The sequence below is a fragment of the Neolamprologus multifasciatus genome, chromosome 5 (genome assembly GCF_963576455.1).
Source record: "Neolamprologus multifasciatus chromosome 5, fNeoMul1.2, whole genome shotgun sequence".
Taxonomy (NCBI): domain Eukaryota; kingdom Metazoa; phylum Chordata; class Actinopteri; order Cichliformes; family Cichlidae; genus Neolamprologus; species Neolamprologus multifasciatus.
Window position 1 is genome coordinate 4,473,141 of NC_140443.1, and position 15,105 is coordinate 4,488,245.

The 15,105-nt window shown below is 42.4% G+C and overlaps 1 protein-coding gene and 1 long non-coding RNA gene across 3 annotated transcripts in view; both read left to right on the forward strand.

Moving 5' to 3' along the window:
* Nucleotides 1-15,105, forward strand: part of igsf8 (immunoglobulin superfamily, member 8) — a 27,957-nt gene continuing 12,852 nt past the window's right edge. For both annotated transcript variants that reach the window (XR_014874093.1, XM_085159516.1), the window contains exons 1-7: nt 1-159; nt 337-496; nt 3,718-4,098; nt 7,537-7,998; nt 13,060-13,238; nt 13,389-13,641; nt 14,542-14,988. Coding sequence is in view for 1 of the 2 variants with exons in the window: in XM_085159516.1 (XP_085015642.1) it covers nt 442-496; nt 3,718-4,098; nt 7,537-7,998; nt 13,060-13,238; nt 13,389-13,641; nt 14,542-14,988 (1,777 nt within the window). In the remaining variant the exon portion in view is untranslated. The remainder of the gene's footprint in view (nt 160-336; nt 497-3,717; nt 4,099-7,536; nt 7,999-13,059; nt 13,239-13,388; nt 13,642-14,541; nt 14,989-15,105) is intronic.
* Nucleotides 5,250-6,391, forward strand: LOC146517872 (uncharacterized). The gene is made up of 2 exons (XR_014874100.1): nt 5,250-5,594; nt 6,131-6,391. It is a non-coding gene; the product is annotated as an uncharacterized LOC146517872 (long non-coding RNA).

Here is a 15,105-nt window from a genome sequence, read left to right on the forward strand (position 1 = left end):
ACACTCACACACCAGCCTCCCCCCTCCCCACCCGTGATGCCAGCCACTCCGCGCCTGGACTGGTCTGCATGTTTTTTGAGGCGGTATAATCTGAAAGCGGCCGACATATTATGGAGCAGACGGCTAGTTGATGGAGATGTGGCGGTGCACGAAGGAAAGGTAATCACGTTTTGCATATTTATACATGCACTAATATCCTTCGCGCTTGTTCTTAGGTGACGGCGTGACTCTCCCCTGTGCATGTGTCTGCGCGCGTGTGTGTGTAATCAGTGTATCGCTACATTGTTATACATTCCCATTTGTTTTTCATTCCTCTCGCAAATACTGCGATCACAGCTGGTCTCGGCGGCGGTGATGAATTATGATCGGCGTTAAACGAGCAGAGGAACACGGAGAGGGAATTCTGACTCTACGTAATCCATCTGGACATCAGGGGGGGAGATGAGGACCATGATGGCTTCGATGAAAGCGGCGTTTTTCTTGTTTCTGCACTGGGGTGAGTTCATCCGTACCTCTCTGACCATCTGTCACATGGTGGTACATTTGCATGATCGAATACACTGTTTATTTGCATATTCTTTACAGCAGGTGGCTTAATTTTCATGATTTGGTTCACCATGTTCTTGTTAGCTTGCCTTATCTTTGAAACATTCCTAAACGCTGGAAATCCTTTTTTTCCTCATACCTGAAGTTCAAATGCAGAAAAAAACATACCAGGAAAGTCTACTATCAGACAAAACTCCTAGGGTGTGCGGGTGTGGCTTCCAGGAAGTCCTTAGGAAAGGTTGAGTTGAGTAGGAGACGGAAATAATGGCTATATAATAATATTTTACGGTATATACTCCATAGTAATGCTCAGTAGTTGCTGGAGATTTGTGCAACTGCGAGTTTCTATGGTTTCAGTCCTTCCTGTGGACATACTACTGTTCCTTGTGAAATTTAAGATGCACTATTTTAACACGGAAGCGTTGTAGTTGAGGTGTTTCTTGCAGAGATATTGTTTTATAAAAGTATCAGACACATTTGTGATACTTAAAGTAATGACTCATTGGATGTGCATTGGGGAAATAAACTGCAAATGCTTTTAGATTTATACGTCAGTTGTACAGTTTGACCACAGAGGGAGGACAGCATATGGATGACACAGTTTTTATCTCCATCACATTAGTCATAAGTCCAATTATCACATTTAAAAACTGGGCGGGCAGGCTGCCTCTGGGAGACATCCGTATTAGTCACAGGTTTGTGTTTCAACATGCGTTTCTATGTGGGGGTCTTGATTAGAAACTCAGGGGCCCTGTTGTTGCGCAGACAGTAATCCAGACAGTACTGAGCATCATGACAAGCTGCGGTGTCCCCCCAGTCCTATCAGCCCGAGCCCATTGTTAATTAGGGCTTGATCCGCTTAAGCTTCTAGTCTCTCTAGTCTCCCATGTCATTATCTGTGGGCGTGTTGTACTGCGGTGTAGCTCTGTGAGAACGCACGGCTTGTTTTTGGACACTCGCGAGCGCACGCAGACCAAAAGTGCCCGAACGCACTTGTCTCGTATTTCTAGTTGTTCAGGTAGTCATCATTCAGTTTCAGTGAGTCAAGAGGCTGTGTTAGCTGTCGGGGAGCTTTTGTTCAGTGTCACTGTGGGTGTGTTTTTGGTTGCATCACATTTACATTTTCTGATGATGCTGATTCTCTTTGGCTTTTAGGCACCAAATGAAAAATGAACTTGTTTAATGAATATTAAAGGTGCTCATCACCTTTGTTTTTGTATTTCTTTTCTTGGTTTAAAATGTTCTGAACCTGAATTATTGTTCCTCAAAAAACAAAAAGTTCTGTTATCTTTCCGGTGGCTGTCTGCAACAATCAATGTCTCAGCAAGCTACTAATGACATTTTGATGAATTGATCATCTGTCTAACAAGTTGTCAACAACTGGCAACAACAAATGTCACTCCAAAACCAGTGAGTTATGTTTCATATAGGGGCTAAAATGTTCTGCAATGTGGAGCTCTGAGGTATCAGGATGTGGGTGCTGACAAACCTGTTGCACTCTGACACATCTCAACCGTTGCTAGTACACCTACAACAGAAAGGAATCTGTATGTTTATATATATATATACATATATATATATTTATGAATGAACACCGTGCTGCTTTGGAGGCCCACGCATGGATCCTGCTACTGTTTGAAATTTGCATTTGTGTAATTAACTCACATGACATTTGTGTAGATAGTGTGAGACTTACCAGCTGGTGTCTCATTCTAAAAGCAAGCAAAACTTAGTTTAATGAAGCATTTATTCGCAACCTACATTTGTCATCAACTAACTGTATTTTGTGTGAAAGTTCATGTTAAAATCAGCAGCGTTATCTCATCTGAGAATACATTTTCTTTCCCTTTTTTAAAGAACGGAAACTACTTATTTGTAATGTATGTTCTCTGGAACTTTTGGAAAGTACCAAAAATAAGAGATAAAGGTCATCGTGTGACAAGTTTCAGGGCATGTGTCTTAAAAAACACGAGTTTGTGTTTAAGTAGTTCATTGTGGTTCTGGGAATTTATGGGAAGCCAGACCATGAGACTCAGAAATACAGTGATACTGCAACCCTGAAGCTGGCAGCTGTCACTCCTCGGTCACTCAGTAAGGATGACGTGGAAGGAGCTTTACTCATTTTTAGGTTTACTTTAGCCTTGAGTAAAGTGTCCTCCCTCAATTCCACTGTGACTTCTAGTTTACAATTCCAGCTTTAGCTTATTCCATCGCCATTTGCTAAATACCTTTGACTTACGCTCAAAACAATTTGCTTGTGCACCTCGACAACAGCACTGTTTTATAAATACAGCACTTACAGTTGATCCCTATAATAGGCAGAAGTTGGTCCCAATTGCAGAACTACTAAGCATGAAAGCCAATTACCCAGTTTTTATTTGAAGAAGATAAAGGTCAGTTCTGCAGATCAGAGTCTGGTGTTGCGGCGTTCGCACACACAGTAAGAAGGTTTTGGGTTTGACTCCAGCATTTGGCCTTTCTGTGTGGAGTTGGCACGTTCTCTCCGACTTCCTCTTAAAGTCCAAAGACATGGAATGCAGTGGGGTTAGTGGGGTTGGGTAAATCGGCGATTGGCCATAGGTGTGACAGACTAGCAACCTGTCCAGGGTGTTATATTCATCACATATAATCATATTTCTGTCACTGTATTTGGAGATGAAATGCTCAAATATGTGTTTGTTGTTAGTTGATTGATAGAAAGTAGAGTTGCAGCTGTTTTATGCATCATGACCTGTTTCTTTGACCTTGCATGTTTCATTTCAGATTTTTCTAATATCCACTCCATTGTTTTTGATTTTTCTAGTTAGTTTTATTCTTTATACTTACAAACCATAAATATAATACGGCCACTATCAAATTTACTGTGCATGTAGAAATCTCTGTGTATAATACTATGGCCTAACAATATTAAGGAGCTCACTGAGATTGTTTTATTTGTTAAGCATGTTTTTCTGTTTAGAGGACGCTCACCCAGAGCGCCAACACGAGTGTTTCTTCTCTGCAGCTGTTTAAAGTATTGATTCCCTGTTAGCCAGCCATCAGCTCAGGATATCGATCACCGAGTCCATGTACCAAACACGCCACGACGAGTTGACACTGTTTCTGTTTCCGGTCTTTCACACTCACCAGATGTGCCATTTCCCCCCGTCCTGCTGTGTTTTTCTTTTCCAGTGCTCCAGCACGCTCTGTGCCGTCATGTTGCTGTCCCTGCTGGACCCCTCTACCGTGTCGCTGGCTTCCCTCTCTCTCTGCCCTGTGCTGTGTCAGGATATGAAGGCTCCCGTACGCAAGACTTTGAGTGGTTTCTGTTTAGGGACGATGCCGCCGGAAGGCAGATGGGAGTCGTGTCCACCAGGGACAAGGGTTTCCCTTACGCCCCGTTCCAGGCACGCGTGACGAGTGGGGAGGTAAGAGTGGAGCGGGATTCAGGGGACAAGGTCCGGCTGATCATCCAAAGGCTCCGGCCTGATGACCAAGGGAAATATGAGTGCTATACTCCCAGCACAGACAGCTCCTATCAAGGGAACTACAGTGCCACAGTAGCTGTCAAAGGTAAGACATGAGCTGACTCAAAGTTCTTACAGGTGTATAAAAAGCTGGCGTTATTATACCCGATATACTCCTGTCACTGTCGACAAATGTCTATCCCAAAGCTCATTGTTTCCTATCAGAGATGTCACACACACTGCATTTGTTAGGCTTATACTTGCCCATGTTGTTGGTGTAGCCACAAAAGTTTACAGTGGCAATAATTTTGGGCAACACTGGAGGTTTATGGCCCACAGGAATAAGATGAGTCATGCATTGTAGATCAGTTCCTTCTTTCCTTTCTGCCTTTCCATGCAATTTTATTATGTTTGTATAAAGAATATGAACATATCCACACTTGGTCTGGTTCCCGAAAGCAGGAAGTCATGAAGTCTATAGAAAGTGAAACCTTTGTGATGCAGCACATGAAAAGAATCCAAGCAGGGAATCATTAACGACTGAACTTTCCAATATTTCCAGTGTTTGTCGCAACTTCACAGTCTGCAAATATCTGTCGAAACTACGCTTGAAACATGTCTTTTACTGAGGGGAAACCCCCACTCAGCACATCCACACGTCTGTGGATGTGACCAAGATGGTGGAATTTGATGCTGACAACCTTCATGTGTTGGCTGTGTGGACTGTGATTGAATTACAGCTTTTTGTAAACGTAGTGGAGTTTTGACAGGAGTTTAATCATTTGTAAATGTATTACAGCTGAATATTTATCCATTTATAGTTCCTAAACCACAATCGTTCAAAGGACAGACACAGTCTGATGTCTTTGAGTTAAAACGTCATCAAAAACAAAACATAAATAGATAAATGAAAGATGAAAACGTTGCGCATGAATAAAATGGCTTAATCCTTAACGGGACAGCGTCTCATCATTTTAGGGAAAAACTGTTTTAAAAAGCCGGGGCTTGATACTGAACTGGATATGACTGGAAATGTCAGCAAGTAGGGCTGAGCCATATCATACCGTTCACGGTAATACCAATATAATGTTGGGCAACGATAAGAAAATGAAATATCGCGATAGAATATGGGTAAAACGCGCATGCACAGTGCCTTTGTTTTCATACGCACATGCCGGAAAAAGCATGGCGGCGACGGAGAATGAGAAGGGCGACAGCAGATCATTGAATTAAACGGATGAACCAGAACTGGTTTATAAAAATGCTGCAACTTTACTGGTGTGGAACTGGTTTAGCTTCGTCCGTCAGATAAACAACAAAGCGCTATTTTTGGTAGCGCATGCTAGCGGGCCGTCGTTATTACCATGTTTTTCGGAAAATACGGCACACTTAAAATCAATCCTGTGATTTTTCTAAAAATCGACAGAGCCCCTTATAATCCCGTGTGCCTTATGTATGAATTCTGGTTGTGTTTACTGACCTCGAAACGACTTTATGTACACGGCGCTCGAAAATCTGTCAAAAATGTTTTAGTACGACTTTGCTAAGCTACGAAGCCGCACCGCTTCATGGATTGTCGGAGTATTACGGCTACCGTACAGTGTTGCCAACTCCTCAGTAAGGAAAATCGCTATTGGTTGTCCTAAAAGTCGCTAAATGACGTCATCACCTAATTTGCATAATTGGTCATGCTACTGTAATTGTAACCTACGCTGCTGGAGAGAGAAATAACATCGTGGACGAGACATAAAGTGAGCAAAAAACGTCCTAAATGCATTTAGAATTTATTTAGAACTACAAATTAAATTTATTTTAGCAATTATTGTTTTTTGTAATGTCACAATTCCAACCCTGCTCCTTTACCCGGGCTTGGACCGGCAAAAGTGACCCGAAATAGGCACTGTGGTGGAGTTACTTTGTGTGTGTGTGTTTATAAGTAGTTTTAAACCTGATCCACAAAACAGCATAAGAGTAAAAGAAGAACTGACTGCGTTACAGCACCCGCTGTTTGTTGAGAGTAAAAGCGATATGCGCTTTCACGTCTTTTTTTAGCGACTTTTTCTAGAAAAAAAGTCGCTAGGGGGTCTGAAAACTCAGCGACAAAGTCGCTAAGATGGCAACACTGCTACCGTAGGCAGGAGCCTCGCGGAGTGATACGTACTGTGCTTCAACATAATGTTACCATATTGTGTGTGTTTAACCTCTTTTTAAGTGTTGTGGATATTATACATGGTTATGCTGAGGATATGTCGGCCAATTTCCACTGGAAATGCTTTCAGTTCAGTTCATTTTTATTTCAAACATGAGCCTTCACAATCATTACAATATATTATTCCATTATTTGTTTGAAAAGGAGTAGGTAGAAGTATTTACTTATTTGTCCCTACCCCCTCAAGTTTTACCTCTCATTCAAAAAATTTTTATTTATTTTTTTAGTCTTAAATTAAACAAACAACATATGAAACAAAAGTAAAGCAAAACAAAACAAAACATACATAAATCAAAAACTAGAAATTAGCAATCCCCACCACAGTATAGTTTCTTTCATATGAAAAATACAGAAGGTGTATATTTGCAGATACACAAATTATGGAAAAACTTTGAATTTGCATTTGCACTGTTAAATTTTTACATAACTTAAATGCACATAAAAAACAGCTGCTTGTTTAGGTGAAAATACATTGATGGGTTTTTTTGCACTAATAAAGTTGTGGAGTTGAGTTGATATCGTTATCGCACATTTTCAAATGTATATCATAATAAATATTTTTGGTCATATCGCCCTGCTCTATCAGCAATTGCAGATTTAAACCTTATTTAATAAAGTTTCATTAGATTAAAAATGTGGGTCTATATTGTTCAGACAAAGTGTTCTTAGTTTGTAGAAAACACGTTTCTGTCTGCTGTTCTCTAAAGAAAGACTAGTTTTGGTGTTGAACTCATATCAGTGAGTAGAACCGTTGAATTTATGCCAGTCATAGTTTAGCTGTGATGTCTTCAGAAGTGGAGAACAAACTGTATGAGAAGCTTGCATCGGCTGCTCGGTGCTGCTCCAGCAGAGAGGATGTCGTGTTTAGTGATTAAGTGCAACTTTAGGAATCCTAAGTAATTATTTCTTCTCACCATCTGGAGTTTGTCTTTTTCTTTTCTGTTTCTATTTCTCCCTGAATTCTTTGCACTTATACCATGATTTATCTACCAAAGTTATTTGGGTTATTTTACCCCATTCAGTTATTTTTTTTATGAGTCATCTTCCTCGTGTTCTACTGAGTTTGCCTTGTGTTAGTTTTGCAGCAGAGTGTCTTAGCAATGGCTCACTAATCCTCTCTTCCTTTGGCAAACCAAGTGCCCAAAGCCAAGAGGGAGGTAAAAGGCCTGGAGTCACTCTTAGCAGATCCATTTCATGATTCACTTTATTGCTCTAAACATAGATGCATCTAAACACTACACAGGCATTAGAAATTGAATTTGACATATTTTCTCCTCCCATATGTCTCCTGGAGTGCTCTGTGTAATATGATTGTCTGTCTCTGTACACCCACAGTGATCCCTGACACGCTCCAGATCAGCTATTCCCGCTCACTCACCGGCCAACCTGTGTCAGAGGGGGCTTCGTTAACCCTGACGTGCTCGGCCAGCATCCAATCAGAGCAGCTCACCCATCTGTCCATCACATTTGGGAAGCGTGGCGGTGCAGAGGGATCGGCCGGTGGGGCCGGAGAAGAGGTCAGCACCGTCAGAGAGATCATCTCCATTGACAAGCTTCTCGGGGTCGTTCCCGGACGTTTCTACAAGAAACGCTACGACGACGGGGAGATCACGCTGGAGAAAAGAAACGGCGAGGGCGGGCAGGGTGTGTACGTGATGAAGATGACAGCGGTGCAGCCAGATGACAGCGGCTCGTATTTCTGCGAGGCCTCACAGTGGATTCTGGACCCCAATCGATCGTGGCAGAAGATCGCACAGAGGACGCTGGATATTGGCAACTTGACCGTTCAGCAACTAGGTCAGTGTAACGCAGAAACTGCCCCAGTAGCTGTGCTGCCGTTTGACAAATAGCCTGTGGCAAGTCCCAAGGTCGCAACAAACATATTGAACTGCAGCTCGTTGGTGAAACAACATAAACCGTAAAGCTGGTAATAAAACCTCACAGCAGGTTGTTTATTTAATCATAAATTACACAGCAGAACAAACTGGAGAATAAAAGCAAAGCAGGAGGAATAAGACAAAGTCGTGTTTCTGCTGGTAAGTTTGAGCCTCTTGATTGTGTTTTTGTTGTTGCCATGGAAGTGGTGTCAGTCAGCCTGGGCTTGCAGGGCCTTTGGGTAAACTGGACCCTGTCCAGCTCCCAGGCTCTGGGTGTTTGTCTTAGTTATTCACTGGATGTCTAGTTTGCTGGGTGATTAGTTTGCTGACTAGCTGGATAAGCAGCTGATTAAATAGCAGGATGCACATTTGTATGCTGTTTGCAACAATCTCACAGTTTAGCTTTTTCCTGGGACAATGGATTCCAATAATTACGGCTGTAACTGAAGACTTTCGAGCAATCCATTATCCCATTACTTTCTGGCCAGTGAAGAATATCTTCGAATCAGTATTTTAATAGCTTTTATTGTTTTATTGCAAGACCGAGAAGCTAAGCGATTCTTACATTTGACCATTTCTTTTTTAGTTTTTGCATTTTTCCTTGAAAAAAGGCCCTCATCACCGTTTTCTTCAGCCTAACTCTCATTCATCTTGTTGATTTTTCAGGTGGATTTAAAAGGTTAATAGAAGGCTGTCTGGGCAGATGAATAACTGCCTGTCGCTTTGCTGTTTGGCTCGTTTAAAATTCTGAGGCGCTTTTGTAGATTAAGAGGATTAAGTAATCTATTGTTCTCACATCGGCTTTTCTGGGCTGGATTCCTTGAAAAAGAGCACAGGTGCGTCTGTCAGTCCTCCCTCGAGCACATCTCTAATGCGCTGCAATGATGCATGTTTTGTAAGTTTTCTAATAGAAAAATATAGAGAATATTTTTTGCTCACATTGTGTTTCTTCAGGAAAAATAATCGGTTGAGTTAAAGCTCATCAGAGCTCATCAATGCATGCATTGTTTATTTGTTACACTGGCACTCACTGACGAGCGCTATTTGGTTTTGTGTGTTCTGGCCTCTATTGTCTAACTAATACAATAGGCTGACGCATCTCCTTTTGTTGATATGAATGTCTATTATTGAGAAGCATCGTTAGTGTAGAGAAGTTTTGTGGTTAGAAGAGGCTTTGCACACACAAGCGGCTTACGCTCACATGTTTTGTACTGCGCTTTGAGTTAAAGGCTCTTAATTGTTTCAGTTGTTGAGTGCAGAAGATTATTTAAAATGTTACAATAAATTCTGTGTGACACATAAATACCCACTTTTCTTTCATGTATATGTACACGATACAGTGTTGGGAAGTATTTAAGAACGGATCAAAAAGTGCGGCAGCGGGTTCGTGAGCTGGCCCCGCCCACACCAACCCAGCACACACTCACAAAAATCTCGCAATTTCTTGTCTTGCAAACACATGCTAGATCCTCATCTTATAACCAGTGATAGGATTGGAGAAAAGCTTGCACAATGGGGCTCTGGGATCACTAGTTAACCAAGAATTACTTCAAACATGAGAAAGGGAGCTTTCATAGTTGTGTTTTGTTCTCCAGGACTTAAAATCAACCAGTGTTTTCACAATGCTACATTTGCCACCGTTGATACAGCATCTATATCCAGCCCCAGGTTCCCCAAAGGTTGTGACGCTGTGTAAAATGTAAATAAAAATAATCTAGACCAATTTAAAAACCTCACTAAGATATTTTATTCACAGTTGAACATAGAAAACAAATTGAATGTTTGAACTGAGCAGACCAGCTGCTGGACTGTTCAGTCGATGAGAGGTGTGGACTGCAGCCAGGCCATTTCCCACGCATACTGTTGTAATAGCTGGAGGAGGTCAGTATTGAAGGCCCTCCCATCTGGATGGGAGAACATGTTGCTGTAAAAGCTGTGTATGCCCTTCAGCATTGATGGGTCCATAATGCACTTCCATACCATCAGAGATGGATAGTTTTAACCTGCATGTGTGGATGGCACAGTGAGCTGTGTTCACAGACGGCGATTCATGGAAGTGTTTCTGGGGACAGAATCGTGCCTGTTTTTAATCTGGTGCTGCCCCAAAGACCACAGACATCCAATATTTGATGATTTTCATCCTCTTGCTTTGCACACAGAGATTTCTCTGGATTCTTTTAATCTTATGATGACATTATGTAGTGCATCTTCTGCAGATCTGTGACCCTCTGACCATCTTCACTTCTGAGAAACTCTGCCTCTCTAAGATGCTCTTTTTACACCCAGTCATGTTACTGACTTGTTGCCAATCAGCTTAATTAGTTAACAAAATGTTTCTCCAGCTGCTTCTTCTTAGTTGCACTTACTTTATTATTTGTCATTTTTTTTAAATTGCTCAGGCTTGCAGAATATAAATACAGATTTAACTGAAGATTTGTTACTGATGTTTGTTCAATTTGTAACCAGGCCGGGGGTGTCTCAGTGGAAAAGTAGAACATGGCTGAGCCCAGTTGTGCAGACCAGTAATACAGTCTAAGATTAGGGAGTTGTAACCCCCCTCTTTCATATGGTAGGTACAACAAGCGAAGTCTTAGTCTAGGTTTTTTATTATTCCAAATAAATCTATTAAAGATACCATTTAGTTTATCAAAGAATTCTTTTGGAAGAGGCAGAGGAAGTGACTGGAAGAGATATAAAAATCTGGGCAATATATTCATTTTAATGATGTTTATACGGCCAATCACTGATATGGGCATTGTCATCCATTTATTTAGAGATTCCTCCACTTCACTAATCAGAGGATCATAGTTTGTTGCTACAATGGTATCAATGTCTGGGGTGATTTTAACTCCAAGATACACAAATCCTTCTTTTGCATTAATAAACGGGGTTTGTATAATAGGATTTAGCCTTTCATCCTTGTTCAGAAGTAGAATTGAGGATTTTGAATTAGGACTGGGCGATATGACCCAAAATTCAGATCTCGATATTTTTTAGCTGGATGGCGATATAAGATATATATCTCGATATTTTTTTAAAGCCATAAGTTAAGAACAAAAAGAAAGTTCTTAGTCACACTGTGTCCCAGATGTCACACAGGCATTTTTATTTACATACAGCATAGAGTTACATGAAGAAATTACTCAAAAATAAATTATCAGCATTTATTAAATAATCATGCTCCATTAATAAAAGAAAACAATGTTGTTTTTGTGCATAACAAAGAGCTCATAATTGTGCAGTCAAAATGTAAACTAACAGACGCTGAGCATGATAACAAAGACAGATTTCCCAGCTGCTCTGTTCCCAACTTCTACTGCGTGACTAACAGCCTTGAGTTTGAAATCCTCTTTCTGGCCCTTATACACATACAATACGGTAATATTACGTTGAAGCACAGTACGTATCACTCCGCGAGGCTCCAGACTACGGTAGCCGTAATGCTCCGGCAATCCATCAAGCGCTGCATCTCCGTAGCTTACCAAAGTCGTACTAAAACATTTTTTTTGACAGATTGCTGAGCGCCGTGTACCACCTAAAATCGGTTCGCGGTCAGTACGCACAACCAGAATAGCACGCTGTCAACGTTTGAGAAAATGAAAGGATTTTAGGCCGTGCAGCCCCTGTGGGCTGCATGTCGTTAGCGTGGTTAGCTCGTTAGTGCGGTTAGCTCGCTTAGCTCGCTAACACGTTGACGCCGTCCAGCCCCACAACTCGCTAACGGAGATTTGCCGTGTCCATCTTGTTGCTGCCAGCAGGTGAAGCTATGGGGGAGGAGGGGGAGTTGTGTTCAGTGAAGGAGAGGCGAGGCCGAGTAACGTTGCGCAGAGACAAAAGTGGACGAAAGAGAGGCAAACTTGTGGCTCCACAAGTATAATTATAACGTAACATGGACTATATCGATATAAAGGATATTGTCACATCTTATATCTCGTATGAAAATATATCGATATTTTTTAAAAACTCGATATATCGCCCAGCCCTATTTCGAATCATTTATATTATAGCCAGAGAATTGTCCGAATAACTCCATTTGTTGCATTAATTTTGGTATACTAATGGACAGCCTAGTCAGAAACACTATCAGGTCATCAGCATACAGAGCCAATCTATGCTCCTAATCTCCTAACTGGGCACCAAATATGTCAGTTCTCATTCTAATTGTCATTGCCAGGGGTTCTCTAGCTAAGATAAATAGCATTGGAGATAATGGACACCCCTGGCGAGTGGAACGCTCCAATGTAATAGGGTTAGAAACTATGTTATTTGTTAAAACACTAGCGTTGGGATTTGTATACAAAAGTTTAACCCATTTGAGAAAATTGTTTCCAAATCCATATCTTGGGAGAACAGTAAATAAATATGACCACTCTATCCTGTCAAAAGCTTGACGAGCGTCAAGTTAGTATTGTAATATTTTATTTTTTAAGTACTGTTGTAGTCACGTTAGGTTTAAGTCTTTTTTTGCTTGTTTTGTGGGCCAATCGTGGCTCAAGAGTTGGGAGTTCGCCTTTTAATTGGAAGGTTGCCGGTTCGAGCCCCGGCTTGGACAGTCTCGGTCGTTGTGTCCTTGGGCAAGACACTTCACCCGTTGCCTACTGGTGGTGGTCAGAGGGCCCGGTGGCGCCAGTGTCCGGCAGCCTCGCCTCTGTCAGTGCGCCCCAGGGTGGCTGTGGCTACAATGTAGCTGCCATCACCAGTGTGTGAATGTGTGGATGACTGGATATGTAAAGCGCTTTGGGGTCCTTAGGGACTAGTAAAGCGCTATATAAATACAGGCCATTTACCATTTGTTTTATTTCGACACACTTGATAGGTGATATCGATTTTATCCCGGCCATTAAATATGTGCACTTCAGCCTTTCAGCAGAGGTGATACCTGCAGTACGTTTTTCCTGTTGTAGTCCAGATTAAATGCTGTTTGCAGCCATCCACCAAGAAGATTTCCTGGTACTTAAACTCTGTCTCGTCCTCTCTCCAGCCGAGTCGCTGCGTGTAACATCCTCGCCCACAGGGGAGGTCACTCTGCAGATCGGTTCGCCTCTCATCCTGACCTGTGAGATTTTGGGGCTGCCGCCTGAAGTCAACTCAGGCCTGCTGGTTCAGTGGATGAAAAGGGGATCCACGAGCAGCGATTCAGTCGGGGCCGGAGGAGTCGAGGTAATCTTCTCGTTATTCTGTTAACGTTTTTAGACCAAAGTTTGAGTCAAAATGTAAATGAAGTACATCTCAACCATCGACAGGTAAATGTGAAATGTTTTCAGGTGTTTCTAGTCTAACCCCTCCTGGCGCATTTTGATATCTGTTAAGGTGGAGGTGGCCCAGATGACCCCGAATGGCATCGTGAGCTGGGGGGATGACCTCAGCAGAGCTAGTGGCGGGTCTATGGAGAAAGCAGCAGAGGGAAAGTACTCTCTGAAGCTCTTCTCAGCTCAGCCTGCCGACTCAGGGGTGTATCGGTGTGTGGTGAGCGTGTACGCCGGAAGAAGAAACCCCGGACAGTCTGTGCCCGCGACTCTCACCCAGCGGTCGGAGGGAGTCACCGTCAACCTGAAGACAAAAGGTGAGACTCTGCAGTCGCACATGGGCTGAGATTACTGGAATGCTCCAGTTTAAGCCATAGTCACACATGAACTGTGGACGTGCTGGGAAGGCTATGAGGTAATCTGCTTCCGATGTTTGCTCAGGACTGGAAACACTTGCTGTGGTTCGTGCGTGGGAGCTGCCTCGGTGTAGCGCGCAGGAGGCCAGACATATGCCATACCTCTCGCTGGCTATGAACTCACTGCGTAATTACTCGCTCATTAATGTCCGGTCGATCACATCCAATATTTGCAACCACACTAGCAGCAGGGTTTCCACATTGCTTCAGACATTCAGGATGAATGCTGCATGTCATTTCCTGTAGTCTCACTGACTTTTCACATGTGGTCACTTTTGAAATTTCTAATCCTTGTTCGTCACCGTGGACTGACACGGAGTTTGGTGCAAGCATTCACGTCCCGGGGTGAAGGCTTTTAGTCTCGTTCGTTCCGTTGTTTATCATATTGACTTTTCAGGAACTGCTGTATTGTTTTAAACGGAGAAATGATTTAAATTTGCAGATTTATTGAGTGTCTTGGTGGCCTGGAGCTCTGGGATGTGGGCCATTTGGCTGCACTCTGCTGTTGAAATCTGCAACCGTATACTAAAATCTCTTTCCCAGCTTCACCGATATCTCTCTGAGTTTCTAATGTATTTTTAAAATTTCTAAAATCTTCGTAGTTCTCCGCTGTGTTATAGATTTCATTCTATATGCAGCACTTTTACTGAAATTCTTTTAATAAGCCAGTTTGGTTTTCTTCAGCTGTGTGTGATTTTCTTTTTATTTAACAGCATGTTGGCTAAACGTCTGCTCCTACTGTCATTCTTTAACTTCGCTTAGTTTATCTTCTATAAAATGTTTTCCCTCTTTCTCCCGCAGATGTCCTGGTCACAGCCGCGGCTCAGCTCCCTCGCGGCCCTTTGCTGAAAAGAGGCAGCACGGTCACGCTAATCTGCAACACCACCGTGACCACCACAGGTCCCGCCCAGGTTCAGGTGCACTGGCTGCGCTGGGCAATCCCTGAACCAGTTATCAAGAAGGCGCCCGACGCCGCAACGCTAAAACCTCCTGCTCCACCAGAACCCAAGCTGATAGCTTCCCTAATGTACAACGGTGTTTCAAACATCTACATCAACCATAGCGAGATCAGCATCGACCGCCTGTCAGTTAATAGCTACAGACTCAGGGTTCACATGGCAACGAAGGATGATCAGGGCATGTATGCCTGTCACGCTGAGGCGTGGGGACAGGACCCGCATGGAGGCTGGTACAGAACAGGAGCCAAAGCAGAGTCAAATGCAGTCAATGTTTACTTATATGCCAGAGGTAAGTGCTAATCTAATAATCTAAGTTAATAGTAATAATGTAATAATAGTAATCAGTATGCGTTTTATTACTACATACTTTGTAAAACAAATTGTAGTTTTACCTTTCTGATGCTGT